General features: G+C 29.1%; 1 protein-coding gene across 1 annotated transcript; it reads right to left on the bottom strand.

Annotated features, from left to right (window-relative positions):
* Positions 1 to 6,457: 6,457 nt before the first annotated feature.
* LOC110643964 (FCS-Like Zinc finger 6) lies at positions 6,458 to 7,933 on the bottom strand. The gene is made up of 2 exons (XM_021796508.2): positions 7,291 to 7,933; positions 6,458 to 6,918 (listed from the first exon to the last, which is right to left on the bottom strand). Exons 1-2 carry the CDS (start codon positions 7,680 to 7,682, stop codon positions 6,717 to 6,719), a joined length of 594 nt encoding a protein of 197 aa, XP_021652200.2. The 5' UTR covers positions 7,683 to 7,933; the 3' UTR covers positions 6,458 to 6,716.
* Positions 7,934 to 14,594: the final 6,661 nt, after the last annotated feature.

Genomic DNA, 14,594 nt, shown 5'->3' with positions numbered 1-14,594 from the left:
ACATGACAAATGTATACATGTTAGACATATGGATGTTTAACTAGTATACTCCCGTGTATCCAGTCTTTATAATTTGTTATAGGTTACTTGGGCACAGATATCAGTAATAAACCTTAAATTTTAAATAATTACATGAAGAGATCACTGATATGAGTAATAAGACTGAACATGAAATAAATGAACAAAAAAGATCCTGATTAACTTAATTGCTTCCAAAATTCTATAAACATGTAAAAGACTATAAACTCATGAAATCTATGTTTCTTTATAAAGTTATACATGACATAAATATTTCAATTATTAGTTATTTTTTTTAATTATTGCACCACTAAGCAGAAATGCTTAGCGCGATGGATTATTTCCTCACATAAGTACAAGAGATCATTACCAACAGTAGTAGCAACAGCAGTAGAGCCTAGATAAGATTTTAATCAGACCTGCTACAGTGTTAGTGTCACCTCAGTAGTCCATTTTGGTAGGGCTTATGTAAATTTAGATTTTACATTTTGATTATTGTACATAAGTAAATGTCATAAATTATTTTGAGACATGTAATTAAATTTTGAATTGTATATAATTGTATATTATTGTATGTAATGTTATGTGAATGAAATGAAAGTTTATTTTCTTGAAAATTTTATGAGTAATGATATGATATGGTACATAAATAATTGATATGAGAAATGATATGATGAAATAGATATAATTGATTTTAACAGGTAAATAAGGAAACCTGCCATGACTAATAAAACAGAGGAGACTCTGTCTGGGTCTCCATAAAAATGAAATGGGATAAAAAAAAATTTCTACACATAAGATAATATAATTAAATAGATAATTAAATTAATATTGTACAAGACAAGATAGGATAGGGTGCTCTGGCACCGAATATAGTACACCTTGCTTAACTACACTGTAGAAGGGTGAAGGGCGTTACAAGAGAGATATGGTTTTCTTTGTGAAAATGAACAAGAGTTGTTTACTCATGAAGAAACAGATCATGGAGATGATCCTTTAACCTATGAAGAAGCTATATCAGATATAAAATCTTCTAGATGGATTGAAGCTATGAAATCCGAAAAGGATTCCATGTATAAGAACCAAGTTTGGGATTTTGTAGACCCAATTGAAAGTATTGTACCTATAGGTAATAAATAGATTTTCAAGAAGAAAATTAGTTCTGATGGAAAGGTAGAAATCTACAAAGCAAGGCTAGTTGTGAAAGGGTTTCGCCAAAGGCAAGGAATCAACTATCAAGAGACTTTCTCGCCTGTTGCCATGCTTAAATCCATTAGGATTTTATTAGCAATAGCTGCATACTATGATTATGAAATTTGGTATATGGATGTCAAAATAGCTTTTCTTAATGAAAACATTGAGGAAAACATTTTCATGGAACAACCTAGGGTTTTTGAATCCCATGATCTTTCCAAAGTATGCAAGCTAAAACGATCTGTTTATGGGTTAAAACAAGCTTCGAGGAGTTAGAATATCCATTTTGATGAAGCAATTAAATCTTTTGGTTTTATCAAAAATGAGGATGAACCATGTGTTTATAAGAAGATTAGTGAGAGTGCTGTCACTTTCCTTGTCTTATATGTAAATGAAATATTATTAATAGGCAATGACATAGGTTTGTTAACAACTGTCAAGGTATGGTTGTCAAATACATTCTCCATGAAAGACTTAGGGGAAGCAACCTATATTCTTGGAATTCACATCTATAGAGATAGAGCGAAAAGAATAATTAGTTTATCTCAAAGTCTATATTTGGAAAAGGTGTTAAAGGGGTTTAACATGCTTGATTCCAAAAGAGGATTGTTACCAGTAAGACCTGGTATCCATCTTTCTAAGGAGATATCTCCTAAGACACTTGAAGAAAGAGACAAAATGGTCAGGATTCCATATGCTTTGGCTATTGGAAGTTTAATGTATGCAATATTGTGTACTAGGCTGGATATCGCATATGCTGTTAGTTTGACTAGCAGGTTTCAATCCAATCTAGGTTTGGAACACTAGATAGCTGTCAAGAATATCCTTAAGTACTTGAGAAGAACTAAGGATTTATTCTTGATCTATGAAGGTGGTGACCTACAATTGGATGGTTACACGGATTCTGATTTTCAATCAGATATCGATGCTAAAAAAATCTATCTTTGATTTTGTGTTCATTTATAATGGAGGTGCAGTTAATCGGAGGAGTTCCAAACAAAGTACAATTGCTGACTCCAATACAGAGGCCGAGTATGTTGCTGCATCAAATGCTGCAAAAGAGGTTATTTGGATAAAAAAGTTCGTGACAGAACTTGGAGTAGTTCCTTCCATTGAGTCAGCAGTTCCTCTTTATTGTGACAATAATAGAGCGGTCATTCAGGCTAAGAAACCCCGATCTCACTAGAAATCCAAACACATAGAAAGGCGCTACCACATTATCAGAGAGATAGTTGGGCGAGGCAATGTAGCCATGCAGAAAATAACGTCAGTTGAAAATCTAGCTGATCCATTCACAAAGGCTATGTCTCAAAATCAGTTAGAGCGACATCTTGAGAAGATGGGTCTTAGATATTGTAATGAATGGCTCTAGTGCAAATGGGAGATTATTAGTAATATGCCCTAGAGCTTATCATTTTGCTTGTATCTTGTATATAATTTTATTAATAAAAGGTAATTATACTTTTCTGTTTACATAATCCTTTTATGTATAATTGAAAAGGTCCATTGTATTTTGTTAGAAATATTATTCTTAAGTTGTTAAGAATATGAGTGACAGTATTTCTAGCACAAAGTATCATAAATTGGTTCACAATTGAGAATACTTCACAAAGGACATGACTTATCCAGAAAGATTGTAATCATGTTTGTTCGCAAAGTATTAGTATGAGATGCTAATAGGTTGGGGTGGTGAGTCTCATGCCATATAACAAACATAATAGGCACTTATATGATAAGTAGGCCAAAACAGTGACGCTTATGACAAGCACATGGAGTTTATTCTTGTCAATGCATTGTCATATGTCATATCAATGCATATAATCTTTTGACCTGAGTTAACACAGTTAGCTTGTATATAGGTAGTTTGAGTTTGATACTGCTTTCATACTCGTACTGTGTATGGGTATATGGGCATGTGTTGGCTCCTACTAGTTATATATGGAGATAGGTGTTAGTCAAGATGGGATCCGTTACCCTAAGTAAATAAGGATAAAATCCTATGTTCATTTAATTATTCTTGATGATTCAAGTTCCTAGCCAGGACAGATAGACTTAGCCAGAAAGGAGTTTCTGATAAAAAAGTCTGATTAATCAAGAACTGAAATTAAAAGAGAATATAAGATTCATGGCAAATAGAGTTTGACATTAACCATGATTCCAACTGGAATTGGGATTTTATAACGGAGAGATCTTAGTGCATGTTAACGTATGATTAAAGGTTCATATTTAAGGTATTCCTTATTGCTAATTGGGTGGCCATGACATGCTATGCTAGGTGTCAACCATGGTCTATGAAATGCCTAAAATAATTTAGGAAAATTATTCACAGTAAGAAAGAGTTCTAATGATATTAAGAGTTAATATCATTTTTCATTGCCAACTAGTAATGAGCCTAGTAAGTCACACACCTACACAAGTTAATCACAAAGTAAATTATGATTTATTTGATTAATTAAAGAGTTTAATTAATAGATTAAATAGGTTTGATTTGCAATAAGATTACAAAGTCTCTAGCATAACTTGAAACCAAATCTGGGATATTGGATGTATGATATAAATGAAATGGTGGAATTAATTAATGGAGATTAATTAATTAATTAATTTCTATATGATATGAATTAATTTGAGAGAGAAATTATAATTTTGGGTTGAGAACTCAAAATTGTAGACAAGGGGCAAAATGGTAAATTTACAAAGTGACACATGGCACCATGAGATAGTGATATATGGCACTCATTAAAGTGTGGAATTTGTCTTCCATGTGATGGAGGATGTAATTTGATGATTTAGTTTTGACTTGACACTTGGCTTAATGAGATTAAAACAACTTAAAGGCAAGATTAAATTGGAGTTTGACAAGTGACATTGCATTTAAGCATTTTGTCTTATGTATTTAAACGAAGAAAGAAGAAGATTTAATCTTCTTCCTTTGTCTTATGTATATAAACGAAGAAAGAAGAAGATTTAATCTTCTTCCTTTTCTTCTTGTTGGATGGCAACTCTCCCTCTCTCTCTTCTTCCATTTTCTTCCATTAACAAGTGAGAGAAACCTTGATTTCTTCTTGAATAAAAAATACTATAAAGAATTTCTAGTGTCTTACATCCATATAACCTCACCAAGTGCAAAAGCCCTATCATTCAAGTGGTTGGCAAGCAATCAAAGAGAGATTTAGGGGCTACCATTGGTGAACCTTGGTGTGCTTGTGGTAGACAAGCTAAAAGAACTACATTTGGAGCTCTTCGAGACTATCAAAGGGATTAAGATGATTGATTCAGTGCCTTTGAGGTTAGAAATCAATAATCCCTCTTTTAATTATGACTTAATGTGATTAAATGCTAAACCTCAATCTTTAATAGCAAATGAAACTTTAATGCATGCTAAAATGTGTTTTGGCATGCCTATGGGTGTAAGAAGTTGGCTAGGTTCATAAATCATTTGGCATGAATGCATGAAACCCTAATGAAATTTTTGAATTCCAATCTTCTAAAGGCCCATAATCACGCTTCCCTGCCTTCAACTAGAGTCTGAAATGGGTCCGAATGTCTTGGGTTCTGGCTGGGTGTTTCGGGACAGTGTAGGTGCCATCATTCAGGCTTGCCAACGTCAATTGTTTGGTCCTTCTACACCTGCTACTGCGGAGGCAATTTCCTTACATATGGCTCTTCTTTGGGCAACTAATAACAACTTCCATCATGTCATCTTTGAGTCAGACTGCTAGTCACTTGTTTTGGCAGTAAATGATAATTCAGATGATTGGTCTTATTTTGGTAGTTTAGTTTCTGATTGTAAGCATTTGCCCTCTCAGTTAAGCAGTTGCTTTTCAGTTTTTACCAAGCGATCAGTGAATTATGTTGCCCACTTGCTGGCTACGACAGCTAATTCTATGTCTGATCTTCAGATTCGGGGTTCTGTCCCTCCTAATGCGATTCGTGCCTCCTCTGATCTTTCTTAATATGTTCACATTTAAAAAAAAAAAAAAAAGTGAAGGAAAGTAGAGATTTTCCAAGTGGTGATTACATCACCAATTGGAAAAAGGTGAAAGTATAATTAATATTGAAAGAAGCAGGGAGTAGTGAGGGACCACTGCAAATGTTAATGGCATTTTCATGGTTGAAACAAAGGGTGGTGCTATTCCACTACCCGGACATCACCAAAATAAAGTGCAATTGTCTTTGGTTTCTGCCACGATTTTAAGCTCTCCTTTGTCCATTGCCACTTTTTTCTTTCTTTCTTTCTTTATTTCTTTATTTTTTAACACATAATTTTCACAAGTTGAATATGTACATAATACATCTGTTTCTAGAATGGAGATCATATTAATTAATTAAGGTTTAACCTTGTTCACAAGTTTTAAATACAATTTTTTATTAGCTAAGCTTGGAGGTAAAACCTAGGTGAATATAGTCTGTGGAAGCTGAAGTTGACAATATATATATATATATATATATATATATATAATTGCAATGTTGGGCAAATTTAATTAACACAGTTGGTGTGTTTACCTGATCTATTAAAAAAAATTACTTGCATATATAATTTACTTTTACTTTGGTGGCATATGTGAAGGATCTATATTCATTTTTTTTTTTTTATTTTATAAATTTCTAATAGGGCAGGCATGTATCACAGGAAAATGGTAGAATTTTTATGAAGTAAAACCCATCTCAATCACAGACCTCATTAATTTAATCAATATCTCTTCCAATAAATTATGTTATAATAATAATAATAATAATATATTTTTGGTAATTGACTATTGGCCTAACTACAAAAAAAAAAATCAAATCTTTTCATAAAATTGTATTATATATTAACCAAATTGATTGTAATTTAATTCAATTGATTAAAATAGATTTTCAATTTTATTTAGTTGATCAAAATTAGTATAACAATTATCAACTTCTCATTTTCACTATATATAATTTTATTAACAAAATTAAAAGAAATTACTAAAATTAAAATCTAGTTTTATTTTTTTTAGAAATAATCGTATTCATTGAATAATTTTGATTAATTAGATAAAATTACAATAAATATAACACAATTAATCAAAACCTAATCACTTCTACCTAATCCCTTTATGAAAATTTTAAGATTAAAAAAAAAATTATTGTTTTAAAAAAGGGAAAATAAAACCTATGTATTTTTCTCCCATTTTGCAATAATCTGTTTTTCTTCCATTTAATCCCATATGAAAGTAAAAAAATAATAATAATAAATAAAAATAAAAACAGACTTTTCAGATGGAGAGAAAGATCAAGCCATTTCCATTAATTAGCAATTTAGCATCCATAAAAATAAGTACACCCATTATCGGTTTTTTTTTTTTTTAATTTCTACATAATTTTACACAATAATTATATTATATAATATATTGTCTTGCTCAAAGCTCATCATGTAAAATATTTATGGGGGGCATCAATGGAGTTGATGTGGACTGATAATGGCAATATATATTATCTGTAGCCATTAATTATCTCTCCAAAATACTAGAGTCTTCAAGTCAAGCAGCAGCCAGAGTCTCACTTTTCCTAGAAGCAGCAGCAGCAGCAGCCGCCTTGGAGCTTGATGATGTTGTGGATGGTGATGCATGGTGATCTTCTTTCTTTGATGCCATAATAACAACACCACTCAACTTTTCTTTTCTCTCATCATTCTTCATCTGTTGTTCTCTGCACTCTACACTACAAAAAGCTGTATCCCCTCTGCATATAATAATATAAATAAAATCAAATCAATAAATATAGGAAATTGAAAATAAGAATAAAAAAAAAAAAGGAAACAAGGTTAAGATTTCAGGAGCTTAAGCATAGCAATATCAAGTTCTGCATAAATTCATAAATCAGAAGCACTGCAAGAACTCTTGCTGATTTTTATTTCCATACAGATCTTTGTATATCTGTTGAAAACCACTGGAGAGGATAAAAAAAGGAGTCTTGAAGAATTCTTGAACAAGATCATAATATATATATATATACACTAAGCGGGGTTAAAAGGAATTAAACCAGAACTCATTTGAGTAATCTTAGAGAGAGAGAGAGAGAGAGAGAGAGAGAGAGATGTATATATATATATACCTGTACATGTAAATATCTTTCCCATGAGCCAACCGGCGTTTACAAAGGCCACAAGTCCTCAAGAAATGAGCAGTTTCCAAGAAATCACCAGAGCTTCTCCTTTGGTTATTCCTTGGAGACAGCATGGTTGGCAAGAAACGCTGATCATATAAGCCATTACTATTACCATCAAAACCACTCATGTTGTAGTAGTTGTTATAATAACTTAGACACTCTTCCTCAGTTCCCACCAGTGCATGATGAGGATCTCCGATCATCTGGTGGTTTTGGTTACTCCCATGATCATCGGACGACGGCATCTCCACTGCATCCACGTTGGGAAGATCAACGGTGATGCCGGACACACTTGTAGTTCTTCTGATGGGTGGACGAGGACGCTTTCTTAGCAGCATCCTCTTCGAGAGAGAGAGAGAGAGAGAAAAGATCGAGTGAGTTTTGGAGGTAGCTAGTGAAAATAGAAGGCAAGGAGAGAAGATAAACGGAGGAGAGTGAGAGCGAATCTTGGCCGTTGCTTGCGGGCACCGTGTCCTAAGTCCTAACAAGTCCACGTCATTCCCTCTCCTTTCCTTCAATGCTTAGCTTTGCTGCCCTTCCTCCTATGCTCTTTAGTTTTCCTTTTATAATGCTTTCTTTTCTTTAATTTTTTTTCCTTTATACCCTTCAAATAATTAATTTCTTATTAAAGGATTCCCTAAATTGCTGTTTATTCACGTTTATTCCCAATGGTAAACATCAATTCTAAGTAATTAATAATAATAATAATAATAATAATAAAAATAAATAATTAATAATAAAATATCATTTTAATTATTAAGGTTTTATTATATTAAAATTATTTAATTAGTTTCATACAATGCTTAATTATTTTAATCTAAAAAATTTTATTTTCATATAAATAAATTAGCGGAAGTTTTAATTAAAAATAAATTATGTGAGACTATTTTGATATAATTTTCTCTCCTAATGCTAATTAAATAAAAATTATAAAAAGCGACTATTTTTCTTAATTTATTTGTTCCATTAACCTCTTGATTATGTAACATATGAAATCATTATATATATTTCTCATAATAAGCTCTTCTTCCTTTATATTCAATTCAATCTCTTTAAAATTTCTACCTGATTCAATTTTCAATCACATATAAGATAATTAAATAACTACAAAAACAATTAAAATGTGCCACCCCAACTTGAAATTACTCAAAATGAATAAACTGGATAAAACTTCAAATATTAAAATTAAATTCATAAAATATTACATAAATTAATTTTTTAATATCTTATAAATAATATATTTGATTTCTCTTAATTGTAGAGTAAATGGTGGTGTTGAGAGTAGGAGTGAGCAGATTTTGGTCTGAACTGAAAAACTGAATCAAATTAAGTCAATTCAATTCAATCGGTTTAGTTTGATTTATAAATTTTAATTAATTAGTTCGGTTCAATTATTTTTATAATAAATAAAAAAAATCAAACCAAATCAAAATTACTAATATATATACCAAGAAAGCTTTAAAATTTTTGAATTTTGATTTTTAATTTTTTTTTATTTTTTTATTATTAAAATTTAATATTAAGAATATAAAATTTTATACAGTTCAATTTGATCAGCTTAAAATTAATCAAATTAATATTTATTAATTTAATTTAATTATCTTTTAATAATTAATTTATTTTAATTTTTAAAATTATTAATTTTTTATTTTTAATTTTATAGATTCGAATCAATTTAAAATTAAACTAACTGTTTATGTATCCCTAATTGAGAGAACCAATCTAGTGGTCAATGAACAGTTTGATGGGATAAATGATGACGTACTAAAAAAAGGTATGTTCCAAAATCCCAAGAGAATTTGAATAGAGATATTATTTGATGGATGTGAAGGTCTAGTTTAATTAGGGACCTTGACGAGTGAGACACGTAATGGTGGGATGGGAAGGGCAATTTTAGGGACCTTGATGAGTGAGGTGCAGCACTGAGATAATTGGGGGAAACCAAAACCAAAACCAAAACCAAAACCAAACAAATATCTTTTCACTTTTGTGAATGTCGGGCATGCATCAATCCCTCTAATAATAACCCTTGATGAGATAGATTTTTGGAAATTTTTATTTCTATTTATATTAAATTTAAATAATTTTAATTTATTATTTTATAAATTTAATATATGAAAGGAAACAATTAAAAAAATTTTTAAATTTAATCTTATCATCAGAAAATCACCTATATTATATGAACCAAAATCATCGGCGTAAATTTTCTTTGTTAGTATAATTTGAATAAATTTATTGTAAGGGGTGAATATTATATTATTAATTTATTTGTTATTAAAATATTACAGAAATTAATAATTTTATTTTAATATTATTAAAATAATTTTAAAAATTTAAAATATTAATAAATACTGTAAAAATAAAATTAAAAAATGGAAGCAAATAGAGACGAAAACTGCTATAAATGTGGAGTTGGTTGGCGCATTACATGACAACACTCACATCACATGCCTTGATTGGCTCTGTAAGTTGCTTTGCTATAATGGTTTTTTTTTTTTTTTTACTGTAATTTATGCATTTTTATTTTTATACGCTTGTGTGAGAAGCCATGGGCCACTAACCCACACGAGAAGCAATAATTGACTATAAGTGAATATAACGTGATTCATTTAAAAAAAATAATTAAATTAATAATTTTATAATTATGTGTATTTTATAATAAAAATATTAAAATTTTAAATTCTATTAATTTACTTTTTAATTAATTTCATTAATAATTTCACGACTTAAATAATTATTATCAATATCATCCTAATTTTAATTTATATAATAAAATTTTTATTTTAATATTATTAATCTCTATAGCAAACAATACAGTTAATGTTAATTTTTAACGTTATTTTTTAATTTATTTATTTAATTTAATTCAATTAAACTTTTACCTAAAAAATTTGAGGTTGTGATGCGTCCCATATTAGTTCTGCGGGGAGGTCTTGGGTGTTTTATATATGAGTTTACAAACCTCTCCTTATGAGCTAACTTTTGAGATGGAGTTAGACAGGTTCATATCATTTTGTATCAGAGCCTCACTCTGCATGGGTCGGTGGACCATGTACAAAGGTTCCCTGACGTTATTCGGGAGAGGTCGAGGTGAACGAGTCATGATTCCGGTTACTTCACAAGGACGTTCAGTCTAAAAGGATCGGAAATGATGCGTCCCACATCGATTCTGCAGTGAGGTCTTACATATTATATATATGAGTTTGTAAATCTCTTCTTGTGAGCTAGCTTTTGAGGTGGAGTTAGGCAGATTCATATCATGTTGATTATGTAAATTCTATTTCTCCACTCTAAATGATTTTAAGTTAAATCATAAAAAAATATATAATACTTTTAGGTCATATTGTATTACTCTACTTCAAGTTAATTTATTTACTTTATTTTTTTTTATTTTTAATAAGTTTAAGGTCTTGTTTGATGAATGATTCAATTAAGAAATTTTAATTTTTTTAAAAAAATATTAAAATTTTATTTATTTATTTGATCATAATTTTTAATTTCTCAAAAAATTAAGACTCTCAATTTCTCATTTTTTTTAGAAAATAATTTACTTATTTCGCTCTATTCAAGTTAAATTACTTTTAGAAAGTTACTTTTTTTAATAGTACTTTTTGAAAAGTATCTTTTAGTATCTTGGACCATAATTGTTTATATGTTTGCAAAAACATTTAAGCTCTATACATTGTGAATAATTAAAAAAATGAAAGTAGCTAGCTTTTAATTGATTGAGTGTTACAATACATTTATATGTTTAATTTTCTGTAATTTTTTATGAGATATATAAGTTCATTTAGTTTCTATATTAGGAAAGTCTCCTGAAAAATATATAATAAAAAAATAAATATTTATTTATTTTAAAATTGAAATTGAAAACACTCTATTAGACAAGCTTAAGCAAACTATTATCTGATTAAGCAATCATTAACTAATTATTGTGGGTGGCTATATTGGCTGTATTAGTATAATAAGTGGCCTTATTTTTTATATTTAGATTCATTTGTTTTATAGAAAAATATTTTTCATGTCTTTTAATATTTGAGATACTCAAAAAATTAAGTTAATGAAAAATATTTTCTTTATTGAGAGAAAAATTAATTTATTTTTAAAGAAAATGATAAAAAAGAAAAATTATTTTTATTTTTTATACTTTAAATATTTTATTAAATTATAAAAACACTTATATATAAATAATATAAATACATACCATTAATTTAACATTGTAAGTAAATAACGAAAAATATTTTTAAAATATTTTTTATAAAAAATATTTGCTATATATAAGTTATTTTCCAAAAAAAAAAATGAAACTTTAATATTTAAATTCGAGATTTCAATAATTTAATAAATTAAAATTCATTAGTTAAGTAAACTTTTTTCATACAATTGTATAGATGTTATTCGATTTCATATTTTGTTATTATATTTTTTATAATAATTTGATTGAAAAATTTTGAAAAATTATATTCTTAATTTTTATATTAAAAAAAATACTAATTATAAATCATCAATTATAAGCATTAACATTTACCACCGGATTGAGTTTTAATATATAATAATTATTTAAAAAAAAAATAAAAGATAGAATTTTCATGAAGAAAATAATATAAATTTGAAGTATAAAAATTCATACTACTATAATTTTGTAGAAAAAAATTGAAGACAAATCACTTATACCAAAAATAATAGCAAGACCTAATTGTATTGATAGATCTTTTGAATTAGTCATTTAAAGAAAAGCATGCTTCACTCAGTAGTAATTTATCACTGTTCGACTTCACAGTCTATCTGCTAGTCCGATCTAGAAACTATCAAATTTTGATATACTCATAAAGAGAAAATATGTATTTCTTATCACTATACTCTTAATTAAATAATAAAATAAAATATTAAAAAAAAGATTCTCACAATAAAGGAAATAGAAAATCCTCATAAATGAGAAAATATCAAAATCTTCATTGAAAAGTGATAAACTAATTTTATATAGGTATTTTAGGGTAGTTTTGCATCTATTTTACCTTTTTTAGTTTAATAATTTTATGCTTTTAATACTTATTTTAGTTAATTTGTTAATTTTAGTTTCATTATATTTAATTTTTGGAATTTTAATGTTTTTGATAGGTTTTAATAAGGTTTAAAGGGAAAAAGGTCCATTTAGAAGAAATTCAAAGTGATTCGGAAGCTTAAAATAGTATGAAAAATAAAGAAAATTTGTCTAAGGAAGAAGAACAGACGAGATTTTTAAAGGCTTCAACATGCCCCTTGTTGAAGGTCGTGTAAAGATATGAGTCAACCAGCAGGAATCCACATGAGGTATGTAGATTCAACACTGGGTCGTGTAGACAGAGATTTTGGAACAAAACACGCCGAAAGTTTCAGGGACTTCAACATGCCCCGTGTAGCTGGTCGTGCAAAATTTAAAGGCTCCTCTTCCAAATCAACATGAGGCATGTTAAAAATAACTTAAATCAACATGAGGCATGTGGGATGGTGCTGGTAGATTTGCTGACATGGAAAAATTTTATCTTTTCACACCTTTTACACATTTTGTCTTTATCCCTTTAGAGACTATTTTTAGGGCAAACATTGAGGGGATATATAAGTATCATATTCTCATTTTTACCATAAGGAGAAAGAGAGAGAAAAATCAAAAGAGGAAGGATAGAAGGAACCACAGAACACCTGCAGAGTGATGTTTCCAACTTCCATTTTCAGAGATTTAGATTCTCTTATTCTCGATTCTTTTATTTTTAGTCTTATTTTCATATTTTCTTGCTCTATTTCATATTTTCTACTTATAAATACAAGCATGAGTGAGTAGATACTTAGGATTTCAGAGTTGGGTGAAATGATTTAAGTTTTATTTATGGATTGGGACTGATTTTAACCAGATTTTAGTATATATAAGTTTTGATTCTTATCTTGTGTGCTTATTTACATACCCATTGTTGGAACCCTTTAGGTTTTGTTCTTAATCTTAGATTGAAGGACCGAGAGGTGAAAATCTATGATAGATAATCAAGATAATGAACTTAATCACCTAATATTAGAAATAAACTAGTGGGTTAAGAGGAATTTCAAGTTGATTAAAGTGCTTAAAGGGTTTTGGGTAATTAAACATCGCATGAGAATGGGGTTTAGTTTCCTTTAAAACACTCTTTAGTTTGCTTGAAAGAGAAATTAAAGGAAATCAGAATTAACTTCCTTCAAACTTGTATTTCCCTTAATCTTAGTTTTACCTATCCAAATCCCAATGAAATTTACTTCATGAACCTCAACTCTGGAATCAATTTTTACCATTAATTAATTAAATCTTTAATTACTTGTTGAAATTTTAGTAAATTAGTATAGTGCTTAGAATTTTAATTGCTTAATTCATTATAATTTTTTTATTTTCTCAATTTAATTTGCTGCATTTCTTACTCTATTTTTGGCACAAATTATTGATAGCCCAAATAATTGTGACTTTTACAGTTTGATACTCAAACAATAAATCTCTGTGAGACGATATCTTTTCTTTACTACTTGAACGACCCGTATACTTACGGAGTAAGCATCAAGTTTTTGGCGCCATTGCTGGGGATTTATTTTTGTTTGATATTAGATGATTTATTGTTTGGTTAATTTGGGCATTTTATTTTTTATTTTAATTTCTTTTCTATATCATTTTACCTTGAGATTTTCTTATTTTGATTTTTCAGAAACATATCTTTTATATGAGAAGAACAAAAAGTGCAGAAATTGATTTATTTTTTGATCCTGAGATTGAAAAGATAGCTAAAGTTTTTAGAGCAGAGTCTAAAAGAAGAAAAACTGAACTCAGAATTCAAAGACAGCAAAAGCAACAATAAGAGCAACAAGTGAAAAAAGCTATGGCAAACAACAACAACAGATCAATTAAGGATCATGTTTTCCCTAGTTTTGAAGATTTTAGACCAAGTATTACAAGGCCTAGAGTGGAAGCGAATAATTTTGAGTTGAAGCCCTTACTTTGTCGAATGGTTCAACAATCACAGTTTGGGGGAGGTCCTACGAAGAGTCCACATGTGCACCTTGCACATTTTCTTAAAATTAGTGACATGCTGAAGATAAATGGAGTATTAAATGATGCCATCCGGTTGATATTATTTCCTTTTTCTTTGAAGGATCGTGCTAGGGAGTGGTTGCATTCATTACCTTCGGGTTCAATAACTACTTGGGATGAGTTGTCATAAGCTTTCTTGGCTCATTATTTTCCTCCTAGCAAGACTACA

This window comes from Hevea brasiliensis, chromosome 7 (assembly GCF_030052815.1).
Source record: "Hevea brasiliensis isolate MT/VB/25A 57/8 chromosome 7, ASM3005281v1, whole genome shotgun sequence".
Classification (NCBI taxonomy): domain Eukaryota; kingdom Viridiplantae; phylum Streptophyta; class Magnoliopsida; order Malpighiales; family Euphorbiaceae; genus Hevea; species Hevea brasiliensis.
Note: the sequence above shows the minus strand (reverse complement) of the source record. Positions and strands in the feature narration are given on the sequence as shown.

Coding starts and splice junctions, on each gene's coding strand:
- LOC110643964 (XM_021796508.2), bottom strand. CDS start 7,682: ATGCTGCTAAGAAAGCGTCCTCGTCCACCCATCAGAAGAACTACAAGT. Junction 6,919..7,290: donor AAAGATATTTACATGTACAG/GTATATATATAT, acceptor TATTATATGCAG/AGGGGATACAGCTTTTTGTA.